Below are 15,919 nucleotides of genomic sequence, written 5' to 3' on the forward strand. Positions count from 1 at the left end.
AAAAGGTGTCATTAAGTATTTTTCTAGTATTACGTCGTTCTCATAATTGAGCCCTATTACATTATGTATGAAGTAATTATATACCTTTAGTATGGGAAATAAATGATGTCTCTTTTTTCAGTAAAATGAATTCAGAATATATGAAGACGGGCTATCCGTTTCCCACCACAATATATTACAAATGACGAACCACACCTAAGCTATCATGAGAAGAGAGATCTCGAAATTAATATTTCAATCAAGTATACGCTGGCGAATTTCGCTCGCCTGGACCCGACCAGAGAAGGAAGACCCTTTCTTTGAAATCGAACACTTGGAGAAGTTTCAAGACGGGCGACTCAAAGTAAGCTAGGAGGCTTCCAGTATTATATCCTGGATACTGAGAGAGAAGTAGATTAAAACAATGGACGTGTTTGCAATTTCGAAAGCGGTGCAACCCATCGGGTGTGTTTTAATTGCAGGGGTTGTGAGGAACTTGGGAAATGATTATGCCACTAAAATCTACATTATATATTTTCTTTGGACATACATATGTGTAGTTTCATGTTTATTTCTCGGCGTAGAGATCATTAATATACCAGTACTAATGCATCGATATTGTATTGAAAATCAAAGATACATCCGTATTTTTTTGTATTTAATTTAAAAGTAAAATAAAATTTATTCAAATAACTGCTTTGTGTAACTCAAATGAATATAAACTACACTAAAATTTTATGAAAAAAGCGCTTTTTATGGGTGAAAAAAGTATACATTTTATTAAAATCCGTATTTATATAGACTCTGAGTTTATCAAAGTGATATCATTTTAATTTGTCGTTTTACTGTCACCTCCCCCTCTGAATTCATTTGCTCGTGACTAATAAGTACTTAATAACAATAAAATGAAATAGCTGAGTGTACCCTATGCTCAATATTCCTTTAAGATAGACTTTCCAACATCGAATTTCTCGAATGACCGAGTTTAACTCTATATGAAGAACACCATAATATTTTTTAATTTTTTATTTACAATAATGATATTATACTTACCACTTATTAAGAAATTGAGAATAAGAAAGTTCTGGGAGAACATTTCTTTTTTTACTTAGATATTGGCTTAAATGGTTCTTGATTAAAGATTTATTGCTTTCTTGGCTTCTTTGGCTTTAATGGCAGTGGCGGTTCTTTCATAGAAGCCTAAAAGCCTGGCTCGAGTTAAAATTATGTACCTAAGTACAGAAAACTGAATATGGAACAATAACCATAATTTTACGATTAAATTACAAACTAATATAATATAGTTTCTTTAACTGCCTCGGTGGCGTAGTTGTATGCATGCCCGGTACAATAGCGCTCTGAGGTCTTGGGTTCGAATCACGGGTCGGGCATGTGATATTTGGGTTTTTTCTGCTCAGTATCAGCCCGGAGTCTGGAATTTGTGCCCGATATGGCGATAGGCTCGCCCCCTATCACATCATGGGATGGAACATACTTGGCGGAAAGTGGGTGCCCTAGTTGCGCCTCCACATACCCCTTCGGGGATAAATGCGTGATGTTATGTATGTATGTATGTAAGTTTCTTTAAACTATAAAACATTTCCGCGCTATGTGTCGTTACACCGGTTCGCCTCGAGCGAACCTATAAACACACTACAGCATCTTAACACACACACCCACAACGTATCAGTAGAAACTATACACATTTTGTTCATAATACTATTTTGAACTATTTTGGAGTATGGCGCTGTTTTTTAGTCTCCATTTTACCATATACACATTAACAAGATTGAAAAACTTCAGAAAACTTGCTTTAAGATAGTCTGTTCACGATACAATTTGCAATGGAAATTGAAAACTTACCGACGACCGGCTAAAGTACTTTCACGTAGTCACCTTGGAATTCAGACGCATCATTTAAGGCGATACCTCAAGGTCCATTTTCATACATTTTGTTTCACCTTTAATCTGGGTAACTAAACAAGTATTGGCAAGTAAAGAATTTAAATTCACGTCTAGTTAGTGATTAGTTCTCGCAGTTGAAAGAAAAACGTAAAATAATTAATAATCATGGATATTTCGGCCTTTAAAATTTAATATGACGAAATTTTAAAGGCAGAAATATCCATGATTATTAATTATTTTTACANTTTTCTTACAACTGCGAGAACTAATCACTAACTAGACGTGAATTTAAATTCTTTACTTGCCAATACTTGTTTAGTTACCCAGATTAAAGCCGAAACAAAATGTATGAAAATGGACCTTGAGGTATCGCCTTAATTACTTAGTTATATCACTCACACTTGTATACATTTATTGTGAAACACAAGTTTTGGGTTATAATTAACCTACTATATAGAAACTACTATATAAGAAACCTCATTTCTAGCATTAAGTATTATGATTGTAACCTGTTTTGAGTGTAAAAATAAAAAAACATACCCAACGCGCATACAAAATATATGCATCACTGTCACTCTCATAGGGTTACGAGGCTTTATGCCTCAATATTTCCTTCTTTCTCACACTCATGGATAGAATATGGCTAAAATTCTACCACACATGTATAGCTATAGTAGGTTTCTATAGCAATCAGTACTGAAAAATAATCCAGGCTTTTGCCTCCGTAGATATTGCATAAAATTTGAGGTTGCCAAGTCTTTAAACTTACTTATAGTAGCATTTGTTCTGCGTAATATTCCTTATTTAAATTATTGATCTTTAAAATTATAATGAATATCTGATAATTTTAGTAAAACTTATTTTAATTATAATTGCCATATTATAATTATTGTAATGTATTGCACTATTTTAACGTATCAAAAAGTTTTTGTCACATTTTCAGCAGTAAATTTATAGTATAATTTTGTTTCGGAACTGGCAACACCAGTTATTTGTTTTGATTGAGCCGGTGATACTTTTTTAAGTTTGTATTTATTAAGGTTTTTTTGAGTTATTTTAAACGTGTAAATACAAAATAAATTAGTGAAATGATTTCTTGTGATGGTTTAATAAACGATAATTTAAATTTAGCCTTCTAATGAAATTTGCCACAGTACGGACCTTTAGCCTCGTAAATGTAAGGACTCGGTATATAATTACTGACTTAGCTTAGCTTATAGCTTTTTCACATAAGGAATGCTGTGCTATTGACTTTTGCTGTTATTAAATGTAGGATAGTTAAACAGAACGAATTTGTAAACTACAAAACGTTTAATTAAGGCGATAGTATGTAAGTTCGCAATGTTACAGAGATTAATATTGCTGGCTCTAAATATGTCAATATCATCCTTATATTAAGATGTAGTTATTAAAATAGGGTACTTATATAATGCTTACGACTTTTGATTGATAATAAAATAAAAATCCATCACATCTATAAGTTAATATTATAAAGCTGAAAAGTTTATTTGAACGCTCTTATCTCAGGAACTATTAGGTAAACCCATTTTTTTTTCACTAATAGGAAGCTACGTTATTCCTGAGTGTTATATGCAACTTTTTATCCCAGAACGACATTTGTCCCGGAAAAACTTCATCACGCGGGTGGAGCCGCAAGTAAAAGCTAGTGCCGTATAAATAAAACAAGCAATTTGTATGCTATAATTTTAATGTGCATTTGATATAACGTTAATATTTTTATGTGTGAAAACAAAAAAACTACGGTTAATATATTTTCCGCCCAAATTAATGTTTTAATTTACGCCGTCTTCGTGATCTTGCAGATTTCTAAATAAAGTAAAGAAAGAGTACGCCGTTTTCATAATCTGCAAAATTAAAATAATTAGTTAAGTATGTTAATGGTGCAGTCTTGAGGCCTGGAGATACTCGCGGGAACGAGTTTGCTTCCTATTTGATAAGAGTGTAATTTGCAGCGGTTGCTAACGTGACTTTTTGCTTAATGGGAATATTATGAGCAATGCAAGTTTAATAATAAATAAATGCAGCAACTATCTATTAGTCTAGATTATGAACACATTATGAACTTAGGATTGCTTATCAAAGCGTTTAAACATACTATAGCGTTTAGTACAATTATTATCATAATTAGAAAAATAAATATCATGGAAGCCAGATAAGACAGTAAAACAATCGAACATATTAAACTTCGTGCATCCATACGACGTTTGCGGCATCGATCTAATATGAACTGTGACTGACTACCAACCGTTTTCAATAAATGATCCCAATTTCAATCTTAAATCAAAGCCTGTCAAAACAAACTTTTCTGATTGGTCAATTTTTGAGACAGATCGAAAAAGCGATCGATGAAAATTGCGCTACGTATTGACAACGTTGAACATGGTAACATATTTTATATTAGATACAATTGTCAAGACACTGCATGTAGACAGCTCAGAACTACACTGAAATTAATAGAACGTAAAATATTCACTAACAAATAACAGTCGAAAATGGAATCAAGACAATAAATTACACTCACCGATGTGAAAGTAGCCAGTGACAACGGAAACATTTTGAGTCCTGTCAACTGGATCGGATTGTTAGCGCGTTCCACGAAGATCATGATGCTCCGTTTGAACGACATTGACCGAGGTATCCATTCACAGTTGTACGCGGCGAAAACCAACCCACAACTCTGGAATATTATAGGTAAGTGTGTAGACCAGCCATACTGAAATTTTTGTTGTACGGGCCAGAAAGGCGTCTTTAAGGTGCCTTTGACCACAACGTTTATTAACCTTCTTAACTATCTAAAGATGTAAATAAAATTTAACATTTAAATAAAAAGCATTCACAATTAAATGAATTATTTTATTCCTATAATGTCGAAAGTAGTGGTTCTTTCATAGAAACCTAAAAGCCTAGTTTGCGCAAAAACTATTTACGTAAGTACACAAAACCGAATATAGAACAATAACCATAATTTTACGGTCAAATTACAAAACTATTTTCTTTAAAATACAAAACATTCCCGCGCTATGTATCGCTGCACCGGTTCGCCTCGAGCGAATCTATAAATACACTACAGCACCTTATCACACACTATAACACCCATTCCGTATCAATATACACTTTGTATTTTGTTCATAATACCAAACACGCACACAAAATATTATATTCATCACTCTCACTCTCGTTGGGTTTTACGAAGCCTTTTGCCTCTATCACACTCATGGATAGAATATGGCTAAAATTCTACCTCACCTGTATATAGCTATAGTAGGTTTTTATAGCAATCAGTACTGAAAAATAATCCAGGATTTTGCCTCCTAGATATTATATAAAATTGCCAGGTTGCCGAGTCTTAATCGTACTTCTATTACAGTAGCATTTGTTCTTCGTAATATTCTTTATTTAAATTATTAATCTTAAAAAATTATATGAATATCTGATGATTTTAGTATTATTTTAATTATAATTTCATCATTATAATTATTGTAATGTATTGCACTATAATTTAACGTATCAAAAAGTTTTTGTCACATTTTCAGCAGTAATCTTATAATACAATTTTATTTCGAAATTGGTAACACCAGTTATTTGTTTTGATTGAACCATTGAAAGATTTTTAGATATTTGTGTTTAGTAAGTTTTTTTAGTTATTATAAACATTTAAATTAGTGAAATGATTTTTTGTCATGGTTTAAAGTTCATATCAAATACTCAGGTCTATAACACCTTTAAGCTGTAACAAAATCAAACTTCTATGTCAACGCAATCAAGAGAAACAGCAATTAAAGCCACATATTTTCTCTCGCGACTACACGCAAGGGAATCAAAACCTAGAGGGTACTTCCAGTCGACGTAGTATCTTGAAATTTGGCATGAAGCAGTGTTCTTTAGCACATAGTGCCCTGTGGCTCGGGGCATCTAAAGAATTCCGCCACGGTATCTCCTGCTTGTCGTAAGAGGCGACTAATTGGGGCTTAGAGAGAGTCGCGGGGTGAGCAGTGGGGGGCTTCTCGTTCGACTACAGCGACTCTGAGGTGGACGACAATGCGGATAGGTCCTCCGATGTCGTAGACTCCAAAAGAGTCATTTAGCATGTGGGGGCATCTTAGCCCCCTTCAACTAGAGAGATGCCGCAATGCGGTATCGCGCTGGGACGGTTCCGAGCAGCTATCTTAGTGCAACAAGATACCCCGGGGCCGTCCCGTATGCGCCGAAGAAGGCCACCGCGGGTTTTGGTTGGTATGCCGGTGTAGGGTATACAAGGGTTAGGGACTCGGTCCAATGCTCACTCGGATGATGTTATACTCCCGAGTGTCGACATTGGTCCGTAAGACCGGTGAAACCAACATAACCATTCCACTGAACCTCCACGTGGTGGTAGCGACAACGCGTTTTTCCCTGAGATAAAAAAAAAAAAAGCACATAAAGGAAAAATTCCTAAAACCTAATTTTTTTAGTCCTATGTCTTTAATTTATGCTCCTCTAACTTTCCATATTGTAATGTTATGGATTTCATTTTGCAATAGAAATACCATAAATATGACTCGATTGTCGTGATGGGTGAATTTTTATTTATATACCTACAGGTTGTACGGAACTCGGTGCGCAAGTCCGATTCGCACTTGGCCGGTTTTTTTAATCCTAGTACTATTATTTCAGAAGAACTGCTGAACTAATACCATGGCCTACTTTGATCTTTGGAGTAGAATTTATTCAGAGCAGAATTACGAGCGAATGCTAGAGCTTGTATAAATCTATTGTTGTTAATATACAATTAATTATAAGCCTACTTACTTCGTGGCTGAGCTGTGTGCCTAGCCAGGCCGGCACGAATATTTGCATCGTCATAGCAAATAAATAGGTCAACATGAACACGAATGTTTCTGTTGTTGATGGCTGAAATTTATACACAATTAATCTTCAATTGTTAATGTAATGTTTTTTTTTACTTTTGAGACATTTTCGAGAATGGTATAACTTTGATATGAGCTGTCTGAAACCAGGAAGGATGGAGAAGCTTTAAACGCAGCAATAATGTTTGATAAGCTATTTCGTCCCATGAAGTGGTACATAGGCGTGCTAAGTATGTTCGCTAGGTTCAATCATGAGCAAAATCCAAGCCAGAATGCATAAACAAACTTATTGACAAGTTGGTTAGGTAACTGTGTTAATAAAATATAAAAAAGACCACAAGATTTATTTGAAAAACATATTTTGTAAGTTTATATAAGAACTAGTGTAAGACTCTAATTAAAATTATTATCTACCAATAAATTTGCATGCCGTGAAAACGGTGAAAGCTGTAACTGTTACAACGATTCTTGCGAATAAATAAATAAATAAAAAATATGTTACTGTTAATAATATATAAGCCGTTATTTTATATTATAATTTTCTCCCAATGTTTCGAAGACTTCGCAGCCTTTATATTCGCGGGTGGACTGAGTTGTTGGTCCTCCGAAAAGTCAAAGTTACAATATCTACCTACATTATATAATTATACAAAGTTAAATTCGCGTAATCATAAGAAAGATATAGGAAAACATTATGAAAATTATAAAATGACTTTGAAAGAAGCTTAAGCATGTAGATAATACTTTGTTAGAAACATACCAACAATAATCCGCACATTACCACACATATAATAGCTGAAGCCATTCCAAACTGAACAAACATCGTAACGCTTAATATGTCCTGGATTGTCGCGCAGTATCTGGAAGAAAAGTAATCCGTACAATTATAATATGTATAAATAATATTATACTATGGTAAGTCATTACCGTTTTACGAATGAGACAAGAAATCATTATACAAGTAATATAAAGTAAGTTTAAAATATGAACGGCGGAACAGGCAAAATGTAAATTTTGTGTATATTTTATAGAAAACGAGTGACAAAACTAATATCTGAACTATGATAATACAAAGTGTTGCTCGCGATTCTGCCCACGTGAAAAGCCTCTCTCGCAACAAGTCTCTAAATCATTGTAAAGAAGGGTACCGCAACCTTTAGAATGGCATTACCATGTATTTAAAAAGTCTATTATTTCCTATTGGAACAAATTACCCCGATAAAAAAAGGCCTACGTATGTGTTAGTCCATGGCATGGTTTATGCATGTACCAAATGTTATCCAAATCCGATCAGCTTTTTCGGTATTTACTTTTAACTCAATGCTTTTAACAAATATTGAAACATTTTCTCGTAGATTCGCATTTACAATATTAGTGAGAAATAAAAAGTAAGATGATAATATTGTGTGATGATTTTTTTATTTTAATCAAGAGTCTCTTTGTTAGCTTTTCTTATTTCTAGTACTTCTCCCGCACAGGGGTTTAAAGAAATAAAAAGACTTACCTCAACACACAATCATAATGTTTTAAATATCGATTTAGACGCATTATTTGCATTTTATCCTGAATAAGAATCCGGCGTTTCTTGTGCCTCTTCTCTAATTTAAAGTTTGTAAACTTCGCATTCAAAACCTTTAATTGGGTAATAGCCATTAAAATTAGTCCAGCTATAAATGAATCCACATTCACATTGTACATCATGTGGCCATAAATACCAAAAGACTGGTAAATGAACCAGAAAATAAAATATTTATCACGCATTTCATCGCTTAAGAAGTAATATTTACACACAGGTAATTCTATTTTAGCTGTCCATATCAAATTTATGAATAACGGGGCAAATACTTGCGAGGAATATGAGACATTTGACAATACAGCATACAATTTCCAACAAGTTCTGTAATATGAATTATTAGTTTCAATAATCCCTTTACTTTCTTCGTCGTCGCCTTGAAACTCTTTACAGTCCAGCAAATTAAAGGCCTCAATAATTTTACTTCGCATAACAAGGATCATCAGAACTTTAGCTGTAACTGCTATTTCCGTGAAATAAAATATCACTTCGCGAATTAATGACTCGATTTTCAATGGAGTGTATATCAAATTTATTGTTAAAAGTATGTTGTAAACAAAAAGCGTGACAAAGAGGTATGAAAATGAATAGTATTTATAATTTTTGTTCTCGGTCCTGCCACCCCATATCCCAAAACATTTCCAAAAGAAAAAATTCGGCTTAAATATATCGGTCTGACAAAAAGACGACATCTTCGCAATATGTTTTAAAAGAACCTGTGTATTTTTCACGTAACAATCGACGATATTTTTAATGAAAAACGTTCCTCATTCTTGTTAAAAGTATTAATTTTTTATACGAAAAGGTGTTATTAAGTATTTTTCAAGTATTTCTTCAATCTCATAATTAAGCTCTATTTCATGATGTATAAAGTAATTATATACCCACCTTTAGTGTGGGGAATAAACTATGTCCCTTGATCAGTAAAATGAATTCAAAAATATGAGGACGAGTTATACATTTCCCACCACAATATATTACAAATGACGGGCCACGCCTAAGCTATCATGAGAAGAGAGATCTTGAAATTAATATTTCAATCAAGTATACGCTGGCGAATTTCGCTCGCCTGAACCCGACCAGAGAAGCAAGACCCTTTCTTTCAAATCCAACACTTGAACAAGTTTCAAGACGGGCAGCTCAAAGTAAGCTAGGAGGCTTCCAGTATTATATCCTGGATACTGACAGAGAAGTAGATTAAAACAATGGACGTGTTTGCAATTTCGAAAGCGGTGCAACCCTTCGGGTGCGTTTTAATTGCAGGGGTTGTGAGGAACTTGGGAAATGATTATGCCACTAAAATCTACATCATATATTTTCTTTGAACATATGTGTAGTTTTGTTTTTTTTTTCTAAGCGTTGGTATATTCTAAAAGAATTATACGTATTTTCGAATCCTTATGTTTACGCGAATGTTAGACATTGAAATTAAACTAATTTTCGGATTCTATCGCGGTAATTAGCCTTCATGGTCCCCCCCGTGACCAGGAAGGCTGCAAAGTCTTCGAAACGTCGGGAGAAAATAAAACACTAATTACCGCGATAGAATCCGAAAATTAGTTTAATTTCAATTATTAAGATCCTAATACTAATGCATGGATATTATTATTTATTCAAAGATTCATTCGTATTTTTTTATATTTTATTTAAAAGAAATTTATTCAAATTACTGCTTTACGTTACACCAAGCACTCAAATGAAAATAAACTATACTTAAATTTTAAGAAAAAAGCACTTTTAATGGTTGAAAAAAGTAAACACATTTTATTGAAATTCGTATTTATATAAACTCTGACATTATCAAAGTGATATCATTTTAATTTGTCCGTTTTGCATTCACCTCCCGCTCTGAATTCATTTACTTGTGTCTAATAAGTAATAACAATAAAATAGAATAGCTATATTCATTCCTTCAGGATAGACTTTCCAAAGTCGAGTTTCGCTTATGGCCGACTTTAGCTCTGTATAAAGAACACAATATTTTTAATTATTTATTTACAATAATAATATTATTCTTACCGTTTATTAAGAAATTGAAGATAAGACAGTTCTGGGAAAACATTTATTTTGCTTTTTTTATTGCGTTGAATAACGAGACGAACTTGCCGTTCGCCTGATGGTAAATGATACGACCGATAAACAGTAGAAGCACCATCCAGCATCTTTAATTACAAAGTATTTTTTGGTATTCCACTACGCTTGCCATCCCGAGACATGAGATGTTAAGTCTTATTATGTCCAGCAGTTACTTAGATTGATATTGGCATAATTCCTACATGATTAGGGATGTACTGCCCTTTTGAAATTGATGGTATGTAAAATGAAGCTACAAAGTAAAAACTTTATATTATACTCAACGATAAGGGAGTACATTTTTACCTCAGCCTTAGAAGTTTAAACGTCACTTTATATATTACTTAAGGTAAAGCACTTTAACCCGTGGTCAATAAATTCATGTACGTGTAACGAAGGGTTGTACACGTCAAACCGTGCAAGAGGTTATATCCGACCCATCAGTCAATGGAAATTCTTGATCACTCCGCTTATTTTACATGATATATTACATGTTGGATATTATATTCAATGAAGGCCAGGTAAGGTTATATTCTAAGGTACACGCGCAGATATATATTTATCGTCACATATATATTTTTAAGTATTTAATTGTATTTTTTAGGCAAATACATTAGTATTCTTATAATGAGTGATGTTCTACATAATGAATAATGGAGTCTTACATCTGATGTGTAAAGAAACATCCACTTCCAGAGACGTTTCAGTTAAGGATAATGCTACTCGATAAATATATTTGTATTACGGCATGTAACATCACATTAAACATTTCCTTACTTTATTGTCAACCCGATCCTCAATTGAAACGTACCTCGCTAGTTCGTCCCTCCCCCACAAAACTAAAAAGAATTAAGCCCCACAGCAATGGCGTTATCATTTGATACAAGCTACTTACACATTTAGCAGTGATTGAGCTAAGTGCATAGCGCATTAGCGATGCGACGCCGGCGGACGTCCGCTCGCGGCGTACGGCGACACTTCGCGCTTTCAGTTGTGTAAACATAACTGGTACGCAGAGCTGTATGGGTCAGACTATTAAAAAAAAAAACAAAAAAATGTTGTATTTTTTTTTTAATAAAGTGAATAGTGATTTTTCAGAAGTCGATAGATATAGGCCGCTGTCAAAGTCAGTGTGAAAAACTTTTTTTTATTATTTTGAATGACGAAACGAATTTGCCGTTCGCCTGATAATAAGCGATACGACCGCCCATAAAGAGTAGAAATACCATCCAACACCTATACAAAGTATTGTTTGGTATTCAACTGAACAAAGCAGTGAATACACACTGCTGCTTGGCGGCAGAAATAGACATTGCGGTGGTACCTACCCAGGCGAACTCAAAACTTCGGATGAAGCCTACGTTCACTTAAGGACATTCTGTGATACCATGATATATAATCAGGTAATAATGGCTGTGAAATTGCTTTTATATCTGTTGTATTTATTACTGTTTTTTATAATATTTCAGACAAGGGCCCTCAGTGCGGCTCTGGGATTATGCAACATCCGTGAGCTTAGGAAAAATTTCATTTGGCATTTTACGCTTGATATAATTTTTTGTTTGTTTAATTTCTCCGCCGTCAATGTCAAGTATCAATAAAATTGCGTCATCAAATATCAAATTTTATAAGAACTGTTTGAATAATATTTCAGTGATAAAAAAGACAAAAGTTTTCAAAATAATAATACTAAATTTAAAAAAACTATTTGTATTTAACGATATTTACTCATCTGTGACCAATAAAAGTCCTACCTCATATAAACCAGTTTTTTACTCCAAACCATTTGAAATATCGAAAAGATTTCGTTATATTATTATGGATGAAAAAGTTAATATGGAAGACCGCGCGCGTACGGCCGAGAAAAAAAAGATGGATGTCCGTGAATAATGTTCGGTCGCGAACTGTAGTAATGGACAGCACTAAATATTGCACCAAGGGAAAATAAATTACGGCACTTTTTCAGACGCACAAAAAGCACTCTTCGTTTCTTTCACTGGCTTGAGTGGAAAAAGTTTAATATGTTGTATGCCGGACACTGATTATAGTTAATGTCCCTTTTATTTTCGTATAGTTCTGTTTACATATTGTCTCTTGGCTTTGTATTTTGATTTGACATTTCGACTATTCAGTAATTATGAAATATATAACTTTGTATAATCTTTTTCTTCGTCTTTTCAGGCTCTAGTACCTGCACCAATAAAATATAAGTCAAACTCTTACGATGAGCCGAGAATTTCCAATAGCGGTCATACTAATTATTTTGACTGGTGCAAATTAATAATCTAAGCTAAAAACGCACAAAATATTATATTTAATTCTGTGCGTTTTTTGCTATATTTTTTTATAAAGTGTATAAATAAAATATTGTTTTGCACTGAAAACACCTATAATAACTCAAGTAATCACGACAGCATACAACAATTCGAGTATACCGAACATGATAAAACTCTAAAAACAACAAATTACTGCAATATATCGTTTGTAGCTACAAAATGCAACACTGTAATCCATGTGTACCAATTCACAGATTTATAGTAAAACTAATTCCGTGCTAATTAGATTATGGACAGCTGCATACAGGGCGGGAACTTTAAATTGGCGCGCGAATATCGCTTTGGTTTTTGCCGTAGAAATCAGCGCCCCTTCAGTGCTAAATGGATTTATTACCCTGCAACGTTTCAGGTGGATACTCGTAATTACTCTTATTGTTCCAGAGGATTGTTTATTGTTTTGCTGTTGGAAAATTGCCACATTTATTTTTAGTTCCATTTTTACACTGAAATATTCGGATATATTTTTAGTGCAATTGTTTTATTGTGTTATTTTTATTGGCCATGTCTTGAAAAATGTTTAAAGTAGTAGTTTGTTAAAGTATACCTATTTGTGTATGTAGAATGAATACTTTTTACGGCCTCTTATGTATCAAAGTCGAGACGGCTTCTTCTCCAACTACTATTATAAGTATAGCAATATGCAAAACAAATTCATTAAACATTCACCTAGGACACAGGTCCTTCATTATTACACAGTATTTAGGCAGATTCAAACACCATGAGACTGCAATTAAAGCTGAAACGTTCATGAGCAACCAAACCACAATAACATCCCGAGGGCAGGTACTGCTCTCGCCCAATTGCCATTTGCACATTCAAGTACATGAGTTTGACTATAAAGTTTGGAACTGGTAAAACCTGCATAGCTGTCTACAGCACGAGCGGGACAGACTTTTTTGTTAACTTCAAGAATGGAAACAGCGGCAATGAGATAACCAATATGATATCAGAAATGACAACTTACTGGCGTGTTTTGTACAGTGAATGAGATTTTTAGAGATCCAAAACCTCCTCTACTTCGCAATTCCAAATTAATAAATTATTTTCAAAAATAATTTAAATAGTCTTATAGCTATTTTAGGATGTTAAAATAGATACTAAAACCTGTACTAATTAATGGCTGGTACGTGTCAATTACTTAAATATTAGTAAGTTTTTTTATGTATGAAAGATCATATTATAACCTTACTTATTGTCTATAGTCCTTAATATACCTTAAAATCACAAGCCTCTTCACGTTTTCCATAATCGACCAATAAATAAACTGTACTTAACACAACTGAATCTATTTTACAAAATAAAGTCCCATCGAAATTCCTTTGTTCTAATTTAAATAACCTAATCCTTGTTCCAATGGTATTGCGGCCAGTAATCAGCCGACAGTAAAGCGTTCTCCCGAGGGATTTAGTTTCAATCACGCCAGTAGTCGCTCGCTTGTGATTAATGCATACTAAACAGGACACACATAGCCGTTTTCCAGATAATTTACTTTCTAGCACAGACTGCCCGCCTAGTATGAAGTCCTTTAAGATCTCGTAAGGTTTCTGTAGTCTATTTTTGGAATACGTAAGTGCTTCCGCTTGCAATGAAGTTTTATTTTTAGAAATTCATCGGAGCTTAGCTTACAATACGAAATTAAGACTGCAATGCAGTGAAACAGTACAAATACGATGATAAAAAATCACAGGAAAGCAAATAAAAGATTCTTTGAACTGTTTTTATGAAACAAATAATAAGAAACAACAAAATTAATATCTATTAGCTTTATTCGATGTATAAAATACTATGAATATTCGAGTTGATTCAAAAGCGCAAGTCCTGTAAAGGGGTTAAACTATAATTTAATTTGAATGCAGATGAAACAAGCAACCGAGATTTTGCATAAAGCAACATAGCAAAATAAAAATGTAAAATTTTGTTTCATGTTTAAACCAATATTTAACGACACATAATCAGTGTATAGTACTGTTTTTAAACTTTCTCCTTGAGGCTTAGATTTGTTTTATAAACACAAGTGGGTAAATAAAGCGTTGTTGATGACAAGTGACTGACTGGCGGGCAATTAGCGAGCCGGCTCGGCCAAGAAAACAAAAGGGCCTCTTAGTTTCACTTAATTAAAAAAGAGGAAGACAAGGCGTGGCACTGAAAAATTGCTGCTAAACAACTTGACGCCCTACAAACACCAAAACCAAGTTATTGCTTAGAGCCTACCCGAAATATTTACGTACATTCGCGATACTTACTTTTACGAATATACGTACAGAACGACAGAACTAATAATCAACGGATTAAAATGAAAATGATTACGTGATCAACTTGATAACCGCTCTACCAGCTTCATTTACTATGAAAATAAATCCATATTTAAGTCGAAAATATCTACAATTTATCGAAAGAACAAAAACATTATCATCGTCGATATTCATAATGCGAAACAAATTGATAATGTAGCCGACGTTCATTTAATAATACAGTTATAATGTTACCACTTCCAGGTAAGTTTCTTCCAAATCATCACCTAGTACTGAGTGATTTTTAGTTTACTATATTACAACTGCCTTGTCGTCAAGCACCAATGTGTAAGGACTGCTCTATGAGTAGTTTTTAAGGACATCATAGCCAGTTTTACCGAGCATTGGAAATTTAACATCTCATATCTTATGATGACGAGTTCAATACAATCCTGTGTACATAATATTGAAAAATCTACGTGGTGTTGCTACTATATACTGTAAAATACACACCTACTAGTTACTATTCGAGGAAATGAGTTCCTTAAATTGATCTACACAAAAAATTCTTAACTCGAATAAGCCATCATGACTTTTTATGTTTACGCGAATGTTAGGCATTTAAATAAAACTATTTTGCGGATTGTATCTATACATCCAGATGTATGACCGACACCTTAGCCCGCTCCGTGACTACGAAGGCTGCAGTTTTCGAAACGTCGGGAGAAAGTTATAATATAAAAAACCGAGATAAAATCCGCAAAATAGTTTTATTTCAATTCAATAAGTCATAGGCTTATTTTTAGTAACATTTCGCGCTTCGATGCGCTGTTGCATGATTCACGGAACATGTATGAATGCATGGGAACAGAAACGAATAAAAAAATAGTTTAGTAACTTGAAAGTTGAAGAGACATGTAGCGCGTGAAAGCTAAATTGCTCTGCCAGCGGGAT

General features: G+C 33.8%; 1 protein-coding gene across 1 annotated transcript; it reads right to left on the bottom strand.

The window, feature by feature from the left end:
* Positions 1–3,583: 3,583 nt before the first annotated feature.
* Positions 3,584–11,408, bottom strand: LOC115446796 (odorant receptor 59a-like). Its single transcript, XM_037442962.1, has 6 exons — positions 11,294–11,408; positions 8,257–9,017; positions 7,513–7,612; positions 6,694–6,795; positions 4,427–4,582; positions 3,584–3,749 (listed from the first exon to the last, which is right to left on the bottom strand). Exons 1-6 carry the CDS (start codon positions 11,399–11,401, stop codon positions 3,678–3,680), a joined length of 1,299 nt encoding a protein of 432 aa, XP_037298859.1. The 5' UTR covers positions 11,402–11,408; the 3' UTR covers positions 3,584–3,677.
* Positions 11,409–15,919: the final 4,511 nt, after the last annotated feature.

Source organism: Manduca sexta, chromosome 25, assembly GCF_014839805.1.
Source record: "Manduca sexta isolate Smith_Timp_Sample1 chromosome 25, JHU_Msex_v1.0, whole genome shotgun sequence".
NCBI lineage: Eukaryota > Metazoa > Arthropoda > Insecta > Lepidoptera > Sphingidae > Manduca > Manduca sexta.